General features: G+C 53.0%; 1 protein-coding gene and 5 non-coding genes across 10 annotated transcripts; 4 read left to right on the top strand and 2 right to left on the bottom strand.

Annotated features, from left to right (window-relative positions):
- Positions 1-2,673: 2,673 nt before the first annotated feature.
- Trnaa-ugc (transfer RNA alanine (anticodon UGC)) lies at positions 2,674-2,745 on the bottom strand. Its single transcript has one exon. It is a non-coding gene; the product is annotated as a tRNA-Ala (tRNA).
- Positions 2,746-2,944: 199 nt separating this feature from the next.
- Trnad-guc (transfer RNA aspartic acid (anticodon GUC)) lies at positions 2,945-3,016 on the top strand. The gene has a single exon. It is a non-coding gene; the product is annotated as a tRNA-Asp (tRNA).
- A 2,920-nt stretch (positions 3,017-5,936) lies between these two features.
- Positions 5,937-6,009, top strand: Trnaf-gaa (transfer RNA phenylalanine (anticodon GAA)). Its single transcript has one exon. It is a non-coding gene; the product is annotated as a tRNA-Phe (tRNA).
- Positions 6,010-6,111: 102 nt separating this feature from the next.
- Positions 6,112-13,030, bottom strand: LOC101700014 (uncharacterized). Of its 5 annotated transcripts, none has more exons than XM_021257655.2 (3): positions 12,752-13,030; positions 10,967-11,128; positions 6,112-9,634 (listed from the first exon to the last, which is right to left on the bottom strand). In XM_021257655.2, exons 1-3 carry the CDS (start codon positions 13,028-13,030, stop codon positions 9,629-9,631), a joined length of 447 nt encoding a protein of 148 aa, XP_021113314.2. In that variant the 3' UTR covers positions 6,112-9,628. The 5 variants fall into 5 exon arrangements, 3 of the variants coding, with proteins under 3 accessions (XP_021113314.2, XP_004844157.2, XP_021113313.2); XM_004844100.3 differs by lacking the exon at positions 6,112-9,634 and adding an exon at positions 9,913-10,557; XM_021257654.2 differs by lacking the exon at positions 6,112-9,634 and adding an exon at positions 9,913-10,466.
- Trnad-guc (transfer RNA aspartic acid (anticodon GUC)) lies at positions 6,520-6,591 on the top strand. Its single transcript has one exon. It is a non-coding gene; the product is annotated as a tRNA-Asp (tRNA).
- On the top strand, positions 7,557-7,628 carry Trnaa-ugc (transfer RNA alanine (anticodon UGC)). The gene has a single exon. It is a non-coding gene; the product is annotated as a tRNA-Ala (tRNA).
- Positions 13,031-13,067: the final 37 nt, after the last annotated feature.

Here is a 13,067-nt window from a genome sequence, read left to right as displayed (position 1 = left end):
CATGCCTGTCATTTCCTGCTTTGCACTGATCTTCCAGCCACACATAGCATCGGGGCAGCTGCCCATGTCCTCTCACTGCCAGCATGAAGCCCCTCGGAGGCTGGGGCGGAGGACCTGGGTGGCAGAGTGCTTGCCAGCCGACCTGAGGGGCCTGGGTTGCATCCCAGCCTCGCCTAACAGCAGGGTAGGGGGCAGCACAGTGAAAAGTCTCCTCCCACACGGCCTCTCAGGCCATGCCCCGGGACACTGCACTCCTTCCTCGCCCACCCTCGGGCCACCCACCACCCTGCACCTCTTAAGCGGCTCAGTCCCAGTCCGGGGAGGCTGGCTGTTGGTTGTCCACCCTGGGCAGCAGCCCGGCGACACAGTCCTTGCCTGGTCACCATCCACGCCCCCAGCTCATGCAAGGGCAGGTGTTGAGGAAATAGGGTCGCTGCAGAGAGGGCTGAAGGGACGGCAAGGTGGTGGGCCTTGTGCAGTGTTTAGATTAGGAAGTGACAACATCAGAAGGTGAAAATACTGCAGAACGTGACCAATGCCATAGCCCGTTGGGTGAGCTGGTGCAGTTTGACAAAAACCAACAGGCAGGTGGTGCAGAGGTGAGTTCCAGACACCCGCATCTCGGTGGCTGGCAGATATGAAAGGAGGGAAAACCAGATGAACTCTCCAGCCTCATTTGCTTCTTGTGGACTTGAAAAATCCCTAACTTTGACTTTGGCACAGCTGAGCACTAGTGCTTCCATAGATGACCCCTGGACTGTGCGGCATGATGGGAATGATTGCCTAGGTTACTGTTCTGCAACCACCAGCTCTTCAGCTGGGCCTGGGCAGGTGTCATGAAGGCAACTTTCAGACATCAGGAGGCTGAAACCTGACCTCAGATTGTGCTAAAGCCATTTTCTGAACAACCATGCAAGACGTACCCTAAGATTGACCTCCACTCACTGTTACCCATGCCTCGAATCACCCTTGGTAATGGGGATTGACCCCAGGGATAGAACAATACCATACAGTAAGAGAGGCCCTTGCCTTGTCCGTGTTGTCTGCCCCGGCCCCCAGAATGTTTTGTTCCAGAAATGTAACAGTTTGTGCTGCTGGGCTCCTGCAGTGTATCAAAATGTTTTGTAACTATTTGAATTTCGTGACCTCAGGAATGTTGTTAGCCCCACCCCCTTCAGGAATGTTCCATTAGCTCTGCCCCTTTCAGGAATGTTCTATGACTCCGCCCCCTGCTTCAGTGAGCATGCTCGGCTACCCTTCGATCCCTATATAAGGAGGCTCTCCTTTTTGTTGAGGTGCTCAGACTTTAGAGTACGAACTCCTCTGAGCCTGAGGCTGTAATACAGGTTTTTCTCCAACCTCTTTGAGTGACCATTCGATTCTCCAGTCTTCAAATTGTGATAGCCGTGACCCAGAGGTGTGACACTGAGCTGTAACACTTGGCTGTAGCACTGAGCTGTTCCTCTGCCACAACACCAGGGCATCGGCACTGAGATACATCCTCAGCTTTTTAAATTTTGTATTTTGGGACAGTGTCTCAATATGTCACTAGTCCACTATGTCACAGCCTCCCAGCGTGCGGGGGATGACAGGTGTGCACCTCCATACCTGGCTCACCTTGCTACTTTATCCCATAAATATCCCCAAACCCTGTCCTTGGGTAGGCAGGCTTGACCCTTGTGTCTCCTCTCTCCACACCTGTCTGCCCTGCACATAAACATTTTTTCTTCTGCAAAACCTGTTGCAGGAGTAGGCATGGTGGGCAAAACTGGCCTCCTTTGGTAACAGCTAACAGCTATCCTAAAAGATGCTCACCCTCTGGCTGGGCGCGGTGCACACCTGTAATCACAGCACTTCAGAGGCTGAGGCAGGAGCACTGCAAGCTGGGGTCTTACCTGAGTAACTTAGTGACATAGCAAGATCTGGTATCAAAAGAAAAGTGGAAAAAAGGGCTGGTGTCTGAGCTCAGTGCAGAGGCCCTGGGTTCAATCCCCAGGACAAACAAAGAAAGATTAAGCACCCACAGTCGCAGGACCAAACAGTGCCGGACAGGAACGCACCCGTGGGGATCAGGCCCGGGCACGAGAGAAATCAGTGACGCGCTCCGTGAGAATGGAGCTACTTCCGGTGGGATAAAGTGGGCGCTGTGGTCCGGCCATGTGGAGGAGCTTCCTCCCAATTTTCCAGAGCCCCGCGTCCCGCCGCACCCCGGCCTCTAGGGTCCCGCGGTCCACACAGCCCGCCCAGGGCGTTCTCCGCTTGGCCGCCAGGGGGAGCCCCAGAACCGAGCCCAGGCCGGCCCCCGCGCCGGGGCCTGAGCTGGTCCCCTGGTCACCGCGGGCCCCTCCGCCAGCCCGTGGGCCTCGGCACGGCCGTCTCCGCCCGCTCCGCTGTTGCTGTCGGCGGCCTCCCCTCTGCACACTCGGGTGCTCGGCCTGGAATCGGGGGTCGGTGCCTCGGCGCCCTGCACGGCAGGCGGCGGGCTCTCCCCAGAAACCAAGCTGTCTCTCCGCCGAGCGGGAGATTGGTACTGAAAAACAGTTGTCTTAAAAAGCAGTTTCCTCCTGCTGGGTGACCTGAGTAGGAGCACAGGTGTAAAATCACAGATGGGGCCCGGGCCTCCACGCACGCCGGAGCTGCGGGGTCCGACTGGAAGTAAAAGAACGTCTGCAGTGGAGATGCCGGGGATTGAACCCGGGGCCTCATACATGCAAAGCATGCGCTCTACCACTGAGCTACATCCCCTAGCCACGTTCTCCTTGTTCTGGCGCGATCATAGAGCTTCCCGCTCTGCTCGCGGGCTCCCCACCCTGGCACCGCGCCCCATTGCAAACCCCCACCTGAGGCTGGCGGGAGAGGCGGCGCCCGGGGACCCGCGCGCGGGCTGGGCCAGCGCGATCCGCCCTCATAGGGACCGATTTGGAGCAGCGCACCTCATAGCGCATCCTCGTTAGTATAGTGGTGAGTATCCCCGCCTGTCACGCGGGAGACCGGGGTTCGATTCCCCGACGGGGAGGCTGTTTGTACCTTTTGCATTTTGAGATGAGCGAAGGATTCTCCTGCATCCGATTCCTTTCCTGACTGCGGGATCCGTTTTGGATCACGGCGCTGCGGGGCAGTCCAGAGGTACCCAAGGACGTCACCGCTGTGCTCGCCCCCGTGCGGAGCGACCGGGTCCGCGCTTTCCTGCTGCCTCCGAGCCTGCGAGTCCTGGCCAGGGGCTCCCGACGCCCAGCCGGGCCCGACGCGACGCAGGACCGAGGAGGCGCGGCGCTTCCTAGGCTGCGTGGGTTTATTTTCCTCTCCGTTTCTCCTTCCCTCCCTCCTTCTTTCTTTCCTACCTCATTCGATTTTTAAAAACAACCACACACATTTAGTTTTGAAAAAGCCCAAATAAAACGGTGCTTTCGGGGTGACAGCGGCGGCGGGGCTTCGTCCCGTGAGTTCCGCTCGCCCTTCGGCCCCCGGCCTCCGTCCTCTCTGCGCCCCAGCCGCCCAAGCCACTGCTTTCCGGGTCTCTCGCAGGCGCTGGCTCAACACATCGGGCCGAGAGCCATCTGCGTCCTTTTGCTTATCTCGATTTGCAAAAATCACCGCCAGGCGGCTGGCAAAGGCATTTGTGTTTTACGAAGCAGAGCCGACAGGAAGCGGAGCGGAGCTCGCATTGAGCGGGGCGAACCTGACCCTGATCCCGACCCGCTGCTCCCACGCAGCGTTCGGTTTGCTCAGGTTTGGTTCGTTTGTTCACAATCTTAACTGGGTTTATTTGAAATTCTAGGATCAGCAGCGATCTGGACCCCAGATGGTATGGTTCAGGGTGGGAAAAGGGATTCTTGCTTTCCTGTGTTTGTTTCCTCTTGTTCATTGCGAGCCTTGCAGCAGTTTTATTTACTATGCCCATGTCCTGCTTTGGTCTATGTAGAAAATGCTGCAGGTAACGAACTTTGTCAAAACATTGACACTTTTACTATAAAAACTATTCAAATCATGAAAAACCCTAAACTGCTAGAAGATCACAAGTAACAGCCAATGAACTTACAGAAGAGAATAAATGATGTGCTTTTAAAACATTACGTGTAAATAAAATTTTTTAAAAGTTTGTTCTTACAATACTTAAAATAAATGGAGGGGCCAGGGATTTAGCTCAGTGGTTCTGGTGCCTGTCTCGCAAGCACAAGGTCCTAAGTTCAATCCCCGGTACCTAAATAAATAAATAAATAAATGGAAATAAAACACAAAGTAACCCAGACTTAGCACTTTCAGCCTACGATGTCGTGGGTGTGTGCATTTATGCGTCGGTGTGTACTTACAATTTTCTTTTTCCTTTTTGTGCAGTAAAGACAGGAACTGGATGCCTGGTAGGCCGGGGGCTGGGGCGAGAAACACGAGAGCAAGGCATTGTGGGTGCCAGGCCGCCCTTTGGGTGGCAAAAATGTTTGGCCCTGGGGTTGGAGGAGTCACAGTGCTCTGTGACTCCACTCTGTCCTATGGAGTTGTCCACCCAGGTGATGCCTTGTGTCATCTTAATACAAAAAACAAACAAACAACCTTTAAAAAATAACCAGGAGCCAGGCATGGTTTTGCACCCCCGTGATCCCAACAGTCTGGAGGCAGAGGCAGGAGGTTTGCTGCAAGTTCAAGGCCAGCCTGAGTTACATACTGACTTCAAGGCCAGTCTGAACTACATAGCAAAACCCTGTCTGTCTGTCTGTCTGTCTCTTTCTCTCTCTCTCTCTCTCTCTCTGTGTCTCTCTCTGTCTCTCTCTCTCTCTGTCTCTCTCTCTCTCTGTCTCTCTCTCTGTCTCTCTCTCTCTCTCTCTCTCTCTCTCGTAAATAAAAAATAACCAATAGCCTGGCAGGATGGCACACACCTGTAATCCCAGATAATCAGGAGACTGAGGGATGAAGATAACAAGTTCCAGCCCACCCTGGACAAGTGAGACCTGGTCTCAAATTTTAAAAGGGCTGGGGATTTTGCTCAGTGTAAAGGCCCTGGGCTCCATCCTCAGTACCAGTCCCTTCTCCCCTGCCTTCCAGGACCGCAAGATCGGGCCCCTGTCTTCCCTCGGTCCTTGCCTGCTCCCTGTGCCCTCTCACCCTGACCCACTTTCTGGGTTCAGCCTCATAGCCTTTGGATGAGCCATTCACCCACCCAGGCGTCTCCCCGGGCCTAGCATGGCTGGCGCTTGAGTCTGCAGGTCCCATTTTCCCCATCTCCCCCACCCTGGACACTCCATGCCATCACTCGCTTATTGTGTTTGTTGTTTGACCACACATACCATCAGGAAGTGATCAACAAACAGGAGGTGACCTCATACTAGGAAGGACCTTGCCCCCACCCACCACCTCCGAAGAGGGGGGAGTGCAGGGTCAGCTGGGTGTGCACCTGGTGACTTCCCAGATTTCGAGTATGGCACCCACACATTAAGGTGGGTGTGAGTCACGCTTCAGTCTGTTCTGGCAGATGCTTCCTTCTCCTCACTGGGCTCAGCAGCATGCCAAACCCTCATCCGCGGGGTTGACCCTGTTCCTTTTGGCAGAGAAGGGAGCTGGGAAAAGTGAGCCTCCAGCCGAGTGGGAGTCCATGGTGGGGGTCATGCATTCATTCTTTCCTTTGGTTGTTCATTCATTCAACAAACACTTATGAAGCACCTATTCTGTACTGGGCACCACTTTAGGCATGGGGGCAGTGGTCTCCCTCCTGCCTCAACTGTTGCTCTGGCTGGGGAGACAGGGAAAGGATATGGGACAAGGTACACAGGTGCACCATGAGCCATGGGGGCCGGGGCCTTGTGGAAGGTGGTGGCCTTGAATGCCAGGAAAGGACCAGCCGCCCCAGGGACCAGAAACACAGCAGGCCTGGTGGGCAGGACTGGAACGCGGACCCGAGCTCAGAAGTGACAGGGAGGATGGAAGGAAGGACAGAGATGCCAGCTGCCGAAATAGCTCAGTTGGGAGAGCGTTAGACTGAAGATCTAAAGGTCCCTGGTTCGATCCCGGGTTTCGGCAGACTGTTTTCCTGCCCCACATGGAGGGGGGAAGTAAACGAATCGTCTAAAGGGGTTTTCACTTTTTAAATTTAAATTTTTTTTTATTTGGAAGAATCCCCAAAGTGTGCCTGAAGTCACCTTCCTCGCCCGCCTATCTGAGCGAATCCAGGTCCAAGGTGCTCCTGGATTCCTTCCTGAAACCCTTACTCTGCCGTGTTTGTTGATTCCTGCTCCTGGTTCTGTTCATTGGACTCTGTGTTCGGAACTATCACGATGAGTCAGGGGCCAAGTGGGATGCGGGCACCTGAAATGTCAGTCAGATTGGACTTGGAGTTTAGCGCTGTAATTTTTTTAAGTTGGTTTTTATAGCTGCACCTTTGCAGGCTCACCGCGCACTTTGATTCCTCTTTCACCCCACCCCATCCTCGTTTTATGAGAAAAATTCAAAAGCGTTGTGTGGCACGTGTGGGTGTGCAGGGAAAGCACCCTGCTTGAAAGGAGCCGCTAGAGCACTGACTTCTAATGTTGGTCCTCGTTAGTATAGTGGTGAGTATCCCCGCTTGTCACGCGGGAGACCGGGGTTCGATTCCCCGATGGGGAGACTGCAGATTTTACTGCTGGCTGGACTTTTAAAGCAGCGGTTTATGCACCATGGCGTGGCGCCGGCTGCTGCCATTGCTCCAGCTCCTTCATCAAGTCTCCCTCCACCACACCTACGGTCCCCAGAAACGGTTCAGAACCCAGAGCTGGGAAGCGGCATCTTGAGTGTCCCTGACATCCTTCCCAGGCCCTGTCCTTTTGTTCATTTATTCATCTGTTCATTCTCCCCACATCCTCACATTGGCCCTATGTGTCTGAGCACATCTGGTCCCACGGCGGCTCCTCTGAGGATGACAGGGACACTGTGACAGCAACAGCTCAGGGCTTGAGACGCGGGCGGGAAGGCAGCCACCGCGACCCTCGAGGCGACAGGGGTGACACTGGAGCCCGAACCCTGCAGAGGGCAGAGGCAGATCCTGGGGACACGGGCGGGACCTCTTGGGGCGAGGTGGCCTGCATTTCCTTCCTCTGAGTTTGAGCCCAGATTCGTTCTCTTTGGGGTGTGTGGGTGTGAGTGTTGGGGACTGAGCCCAGCACCTTCACTACATCCCCATCCCTTTTTGTTGTTTTAGTTTTTATTTTTGAGTCGGGGCCTTGCCAAATCGCTGATTTGCCTTGGCTGGCCTGGAAGTTGGAACCCCCCTGTCTCAGGCTCCAGAACTCTGGGATCCTAAGTGTGTGCCCCCAACCGGGGGCGTGCTTCCCAAGGCCTAGATACCGATTTCAAGGGGCCAATACCCTCATGCAATGCAAACAAAGCTCTGCCTCTCTCTGGCTGCCGGTTCCTGCACCAGCAGCAGCCTTCCCTGCGCTGCTCTGCAGGCCCCGCCTACTTGGGAAACGTCAGTTTATTTTGCTTTGGCTAAGCCCCAGGGCCCCTTTAAATACATCCACAGAAACGTGACTTAGCCAGGAAAGCCCTTGTGGTGGAGTGCAGCATCACTCGCTAGGTCAGCAGCGTGAGGCGGGGATGTAGCTCAGTAGTAGAGCACAGGCTTTGCATGTATGAGACCCCGGGTTTGATCCCCGGCATCTCCACCTGCTTTTTATTTCTGCTGTCCCCTGGTTCTTCCTGAGTGCCAGGCTGGGGCTGTGCTCTCTGCTGTCACCCACATGACCCTCTCCAGATACACTGCATCCGCGTCCCTCCCCAGGCCCCTCAGCAGACACTTTGTATCCTCGGGTCTCCCTGCGCCTGCTGCTGGGGAGGGGACCTCCTGCTCTGCAGGGACAGTGCCTTGTCACCTGTCATCGCCCACCTCCCTCCCGTCACTGGACTTCATGGCTCTAATGATAAATGTGTCTCCTCTCAGTTCTGCAGGGACCTGGGTCTCCTCAAAGCTTTTATTTTTGAGACCAGGAAACTGAGTTTGTGAAATGACTCACTAGCTAGGAGGTGACACGTGGGTGACAGGGCGGCAGCTCCTGTCTCTAAGGCTCTGGGGCAAGGTTATTTCTCCCTAAATGTCAACATGGGTTTCAGGAAACAAAACAGAGGGTCATTGCTAAAGTGATCCAGCTCAACAGGAAACTGATTACAAGCTTCTGTTTTATACTGTATCTTATAATTAAATATTTCTAATAGTGAGGGACCAGAGAGAATGAAGGTGTTTTTGTTAAAGGCTTGTGTTGAGAAGGGAGCTTCCTAGAAAAGTTGTGAACCTGAAAAAAATATTTTTTTACTTATTAATTCTTTTCTTTTTTTACACTAGGAGAAAAAAGGCCTGGAGCACATAGCCTATAACCTCACCTTTAGGGAGGCTGAGGCAGGAGAATCACTGGGGCAGCCTGGGCTGCATAGTGAGCTCAAGGCCAGCTTGAACTACATAGCAAGAACCTGTCTCAAGAAACAAACAACAACGAAGAAAACAAAAATGAAAGGCCCATTATGGTGTCGCAGACCAGCTGCAGTCAATGCAGGGTAGGAAGGGGAGAGGTCCTGGGCCGGCGATGAGAAAAGAACCTTCACAAGCAATGTGCAGGTTCCCTCTGAGAAGTCTCAGGGTCTGATTTATTTTTATATCTTTAAGCAATAGCTAAGAGGCATTGGGTGGAATATGTTTACATTTTAGGTTGCCTTAGCAACATCTAGTGAGGTAAAGGTTATTTTTTGCTAAACAGAGTATATTTTTTCTAAGCTGATTCATTTCATTGAACATCATGAATACATTTTTTAAAATCACAATTGTCCCCTTATTTTCCCATACCTAAGCAGAATAGAATGTAACTTAATCAAAATCTCCAGAGGGTAACTTAATCAAAATCCCTATAGCAGCGGGGGTACAAGCAAGATTTAATTAATTAAATGTCAAACTTGTGGTCGTCAGCTGGCCCTTGAGAAACTGTACAATGGTTAATATAGTTTCCTTGCTATTAGCTCTCTATTTTTCTATACCTCTATTTATCTTACCTAAGTGTTGTTTAGGTTCATAGTCCATGAGCAGGAGATATTTGCAGCACTTTGAGAAATATTGAGTAACTTGCCTCCTTAATGCATTTACCTGTCTTAACTTTCTTTCTTTTTCCCATTTTCCACTATTTCTTTCATGGAAAGTCTGTCTTTCCAATCTCTTCATAAGACCCCTTTAGTAAAAAGAATGTCAGCAATAAGCGGGGGAGTTATAGTAGTGGGGAAACAGAGGGGGTTTTAGGAGAGGTTTCTTTAGGAGTGGATGTGGCAATAGAACTAAGAGAAACTGGAATTTGGGACTTTTGAGCCAGATCAGATTTCAATACATCATTGCCAATTTGCCTCGTGGAGAGTTTGTTGTTAGTCACAAACACAGTGACTCCTGTGACCAGAGTAACAATTATAAACATTATGGCAAGAAAAAATAAAACATGAGGGTGCGATGTGTTCCACCCTTTCTTTCCCCTAGCTGGAACTTTGTCAAGCAGCAATGGAGGTCGGTTGGGCTTTGTCATTATGGCAGGGAGCTGGAGGAGAATTCAGACAGAAAGCAAGCAGAAGAGTGAGTTATGGTCAGGGTCGGGGCTAGGACTGGGGAGGCGGTGGGGGGCTGTTTAACCGGGCCGTTTCAGTTCTGCAAGACACAAGTTTGGGAGGTGGATGGTGGTGACAGCTACACAACAATGGGAATGAATTCAACAGTACTGAAGCATACACTTAAAACTTAAAAATAGTTTTAGCTGGGTGGGGTGGCACACACCTGTGATCCCAGCACTCGGAGGCTGAGGCAGGAAGATGCTTTGAGTTCAAAGCCAGCCTGAACTACATAGCTAGACTGTGTCTCAAAGAAAAATACAATATAAATAATAAATTCAAAATAAATAAATACAATCACATAAAAAGAGCTGGAGATGTAGCTCAGTGGTAACGTTTATTTACTTAGGAATAACCTGGTACCACCCCCCCAAAATCACTATTAGGTTGCAACTGGCCACAATTTAAGAACACAAAAAGTGCAGCTAGTTTGTGCCTCCCGAAGTTCCTGCCCAAGGCCGGAACTGCGCTGGCGTCTTCCAGGCGAAGGGTCACCGTGCTGGCGGAGGCCGCGCGTGGACAGGGACGAGACATCCGGGCCTTCGCTCCTCCCCCGCGCCGACGCCCTTGGTGACCTTGTACGGCCTCTTAACCCGTGACAGAGGACCCAGCCCTGCCCAGCTCTGACTTCACCCCTTCTCCTGGGGACCCCGCTCCCTAGCAGGGATCAGCCAGCTCGGGGAGGGGACTCGGGCCACAAGCAGGTGACCCTGGAGGAGGGCGGGCAGGGACCGCTCCCCCACCCCCCGCGCTGCCCTCGCCAACCCCGCCTGTCGCCAGGTCCCCGGGCCATCTGCAAAGGACGGAGCCTGGGACCAGGAACGGGTCGGGGCGGTGACTCAGGCGCTGGTCCAAGTTCTGCGCGGCTATCCCTGTCAAATTCCAGGTCAGGGTTCGGGTTTCAGGCTCGGACCTGACTCCCGCCTCTGGGGCCAAGTGGACCACGCAGACGGTGAGTCTCCTCTGTGACAATGACACGCCCAGAGTGACACTGTGACACGGGGGTCACGGAAGTCCTCGTGGTGGGGGTGTCCCCTGCAGAGTGTTTCCCAGCGCCCTCAGCCTCTGTCGCCTCTGTCCCTAGCACCACCACCCGCCTGTCCCCACAGCTGCCACAGCTGAGGATTCTGTCCCCTTGAGACCTGCATAGCGGTGTGGGGCTGTAATCCCAGCACTCGGGAGGCTGAGGCAGGAGGATCACAAAGCCAGCCTGGGCTACATAGTGAGACCCTGCCTTAAAAAACCAGACGACCCTGGCAGGGCAAATCCCTCGCAGTTGGGGGGCCTCCTTCGGGCCCCTTGGGGAAGCGTGCCCTAGCGTGTGCTTGCTGCCCCTCCCCTGGCCTATTGATCAGCCCACCCCCTCCGGTACCTTCGGACTTGGAACAGCTCCAGGCGCAGAGCTATGAGTCAGCCCTTGAACAACAGAGTCACGAGGCCTCAGGAGCTCCTGCCAAGGCGAGCAGGGTGTGGCTGGAGGCCAAGCTGCCACCTTCCCACCAGTCTCAGCTTTTGGTTTCTTTCCGGTCTTTGCCTGCAATCACAGAGCTCTGTCTCACAAACCCCGGGGGTCTCATCCACCCTGGAAAATGACATTTAATTTTTATTTCCCAGTTACACGTGAATTCATTTCATTCTCCTTGGAAAAATAATGGAGGTTAAAGTTTATTTATGTACCATCATACTTCAGGGTTGTTTTTTTTTTGAGACTAGGTCTTGCTACGTAGCCCAGGCTGGCCTCCACCTCTTGCAGGGATCCTCCTGCCTCCCCCTCCCTAGTGCTGGGATTACAGGTGTGCACCACCCAGCCCAGCTCACATTTTAAGTGTAATGTTTAAATCATATAATACTCATAACTTAGGAGAATGTAGTAATTTCCTAATGGCAGAATGTTTTCTCAGTAGTTTCTTTTTTCTTGAAAGCTTTAAAGGTGGAAGAAAATTCAAATACCCCCTCCCCCATGTGTAGAACTGGGATGTTTCTAGAAGAGGCTATAAGGAAAAGTAACTCGGAAAATAAGAGCCTTAGGAGATCTGTCGTTGTAAACTTTATGTCTATTTTGGCCAGGTATGGTGGCCCACGTCTGTAGTACCAGCACTTGGGAGGCCGAGGCAGGAGGATCACTGTGAGTTGGAGGCCAGCCTGGGCTACATAGCGAGACCCTGTTTCCAAAAACAAACCAAAAACAAACCCCCAAAATATATCTTTCCAGAAATATGCAGGTCTGAGATTCAATTCTTGTGTTTTAAAGTCTCAGCTCTTGTATTTCAAAAAAACAGAAGATTTCGAATGTTTCCCCATACAGAAATGCTATTTGAGAAGGCAAGATTAACACGATTCAAAGGTTGCACAACACACAATAAAATATGACGTGGTTCCCTACAAACGTGGCCAATTTGTATGTTTTTATGTCTCAGTTAAAAATAAATTTCCCTATGATGAGTGTTAATTATGTATGCCTAAAATGCACCAATAAATGTTTTGCTATAAAAAATAAATAAAATACAATATTTTTCCCAAAAGAAATATAAATAAACTTAAATTCTGACCTGGGCATAACTCAGGGATAGAGATCGCAATTTAAATTTTTTTAAAATCTAAGGCTTAAAGGGCTTCAATTTCTGAGCTAAAGATCAAGAGGACTTTAACTTCAAGGTCTCCTGGTTGACAACCAAGTGTGACCCTCTGTGGGTCAGGCCTGGGGACACCAGGAAGACGGAAGAAAGGCCTAGAAAGATCCAGCCTCAGCCTTCCTCTGGCTCGCACGATTTCTGAACGCCGAAATAATTTTCCTCATTTCTTTTCCAACTTGAGCCTCAACAACCGCTCCTTCCTCCCGGAGCTGTCTTCCCTTCCTATCTGGGGGTCGCCACTGCTCCTGGGGACAGGGCTAGGGTCGCCAAGGCCGCCTGGCCGTCCTGCCCAGCCTCAGATTTGCGCAGTCATCCTCCTCGTCAACCTGCCCGTGCGGTGGGGGCTGGGCCGGCAGAGGTCAGGGCGGGCGAGGGGACTTGGCATGGCCAAATCACCGCCGCTGTCCTCCAAGTGACCTCTAAGGCAGACCCCGCAGGCTGTGGCGGGGCCAGGAGTAATGGGGACCCCATCCCGGTCTACGGGGGGACAGGGCAGGTGCCCACGAGGGGACGGAGATGCTGACCCGCAGGACGCGCTCGCTCCTCCGAGGCGCCGTCCGTCCACCCGGGAGAGGTGTCTCGTGGCCGGTGGGGATGCTGAGGCCGAGGACGGGGGCGCGGGGCAGGCTGAGGTCCCGGTCCCACTCCGTTCCGGCCGTTGTAATCCGGGCCGGGCCTTCGCTGCTGCCGGAGCAGCAGCCCCTCCCCAAGGCGGGCGAGTTCCGGCTGCGGAGCCGCAGTGCGCGGCGGCCGCGCTGATCCCTCCGCCGGGCCCGTCTGAAGCCCTGCATCCGGGTCTTCATGGCAGAACATTCCAGAGATCCGCGTGACTCCGCTCAC

The sequence above is a fragment of the Heterocephalus glaber genome, unplaced genomic scaffold (assembly GCF_053883595.1).
Source record: "Heterocephalus glaber isolate CG9 unplaced genomic scaffold, H.glaber_assembly_v1.0 deba00001687, whole genome shotgun sequence".
Lineage (NCBI taxonomy): Eukaryota > Metazoa > Chordata > Mammalia > Rodentia > Bathyergidae > Heterocephalus > Heterocephalus glaber.
Note: the sequence above shows the minus strand (reverse complement) of the source record. Positions and strands in the feature narration are given on the sequence as shown.

Bases quoted from the DNA above. Each gene is read 5' to 3' on its own strand.
- LOC101700014 (XM_004844100.3), bottom strand. From the start codon at position 13,030: ATGAAGACCCGGATGCAGGGCTTCAGACGGGCCCGGCGGAGGGATCAG. The intron at 11,129-12,751 runs GTCAGCATCTCC...CTGTGATTGCAG, and splicing joins GGAGCGAGCGCGTCCTGCGG to GCAAAGACCGGAAAGAAACC. The intron at 10,558-10,966 runs GTACCGGAGGGG...TCATTGTCACAG, and splicing joins GAGCTGTTCCAAGTCCGAAG to AGGAGACTCACCGTCTGCGT.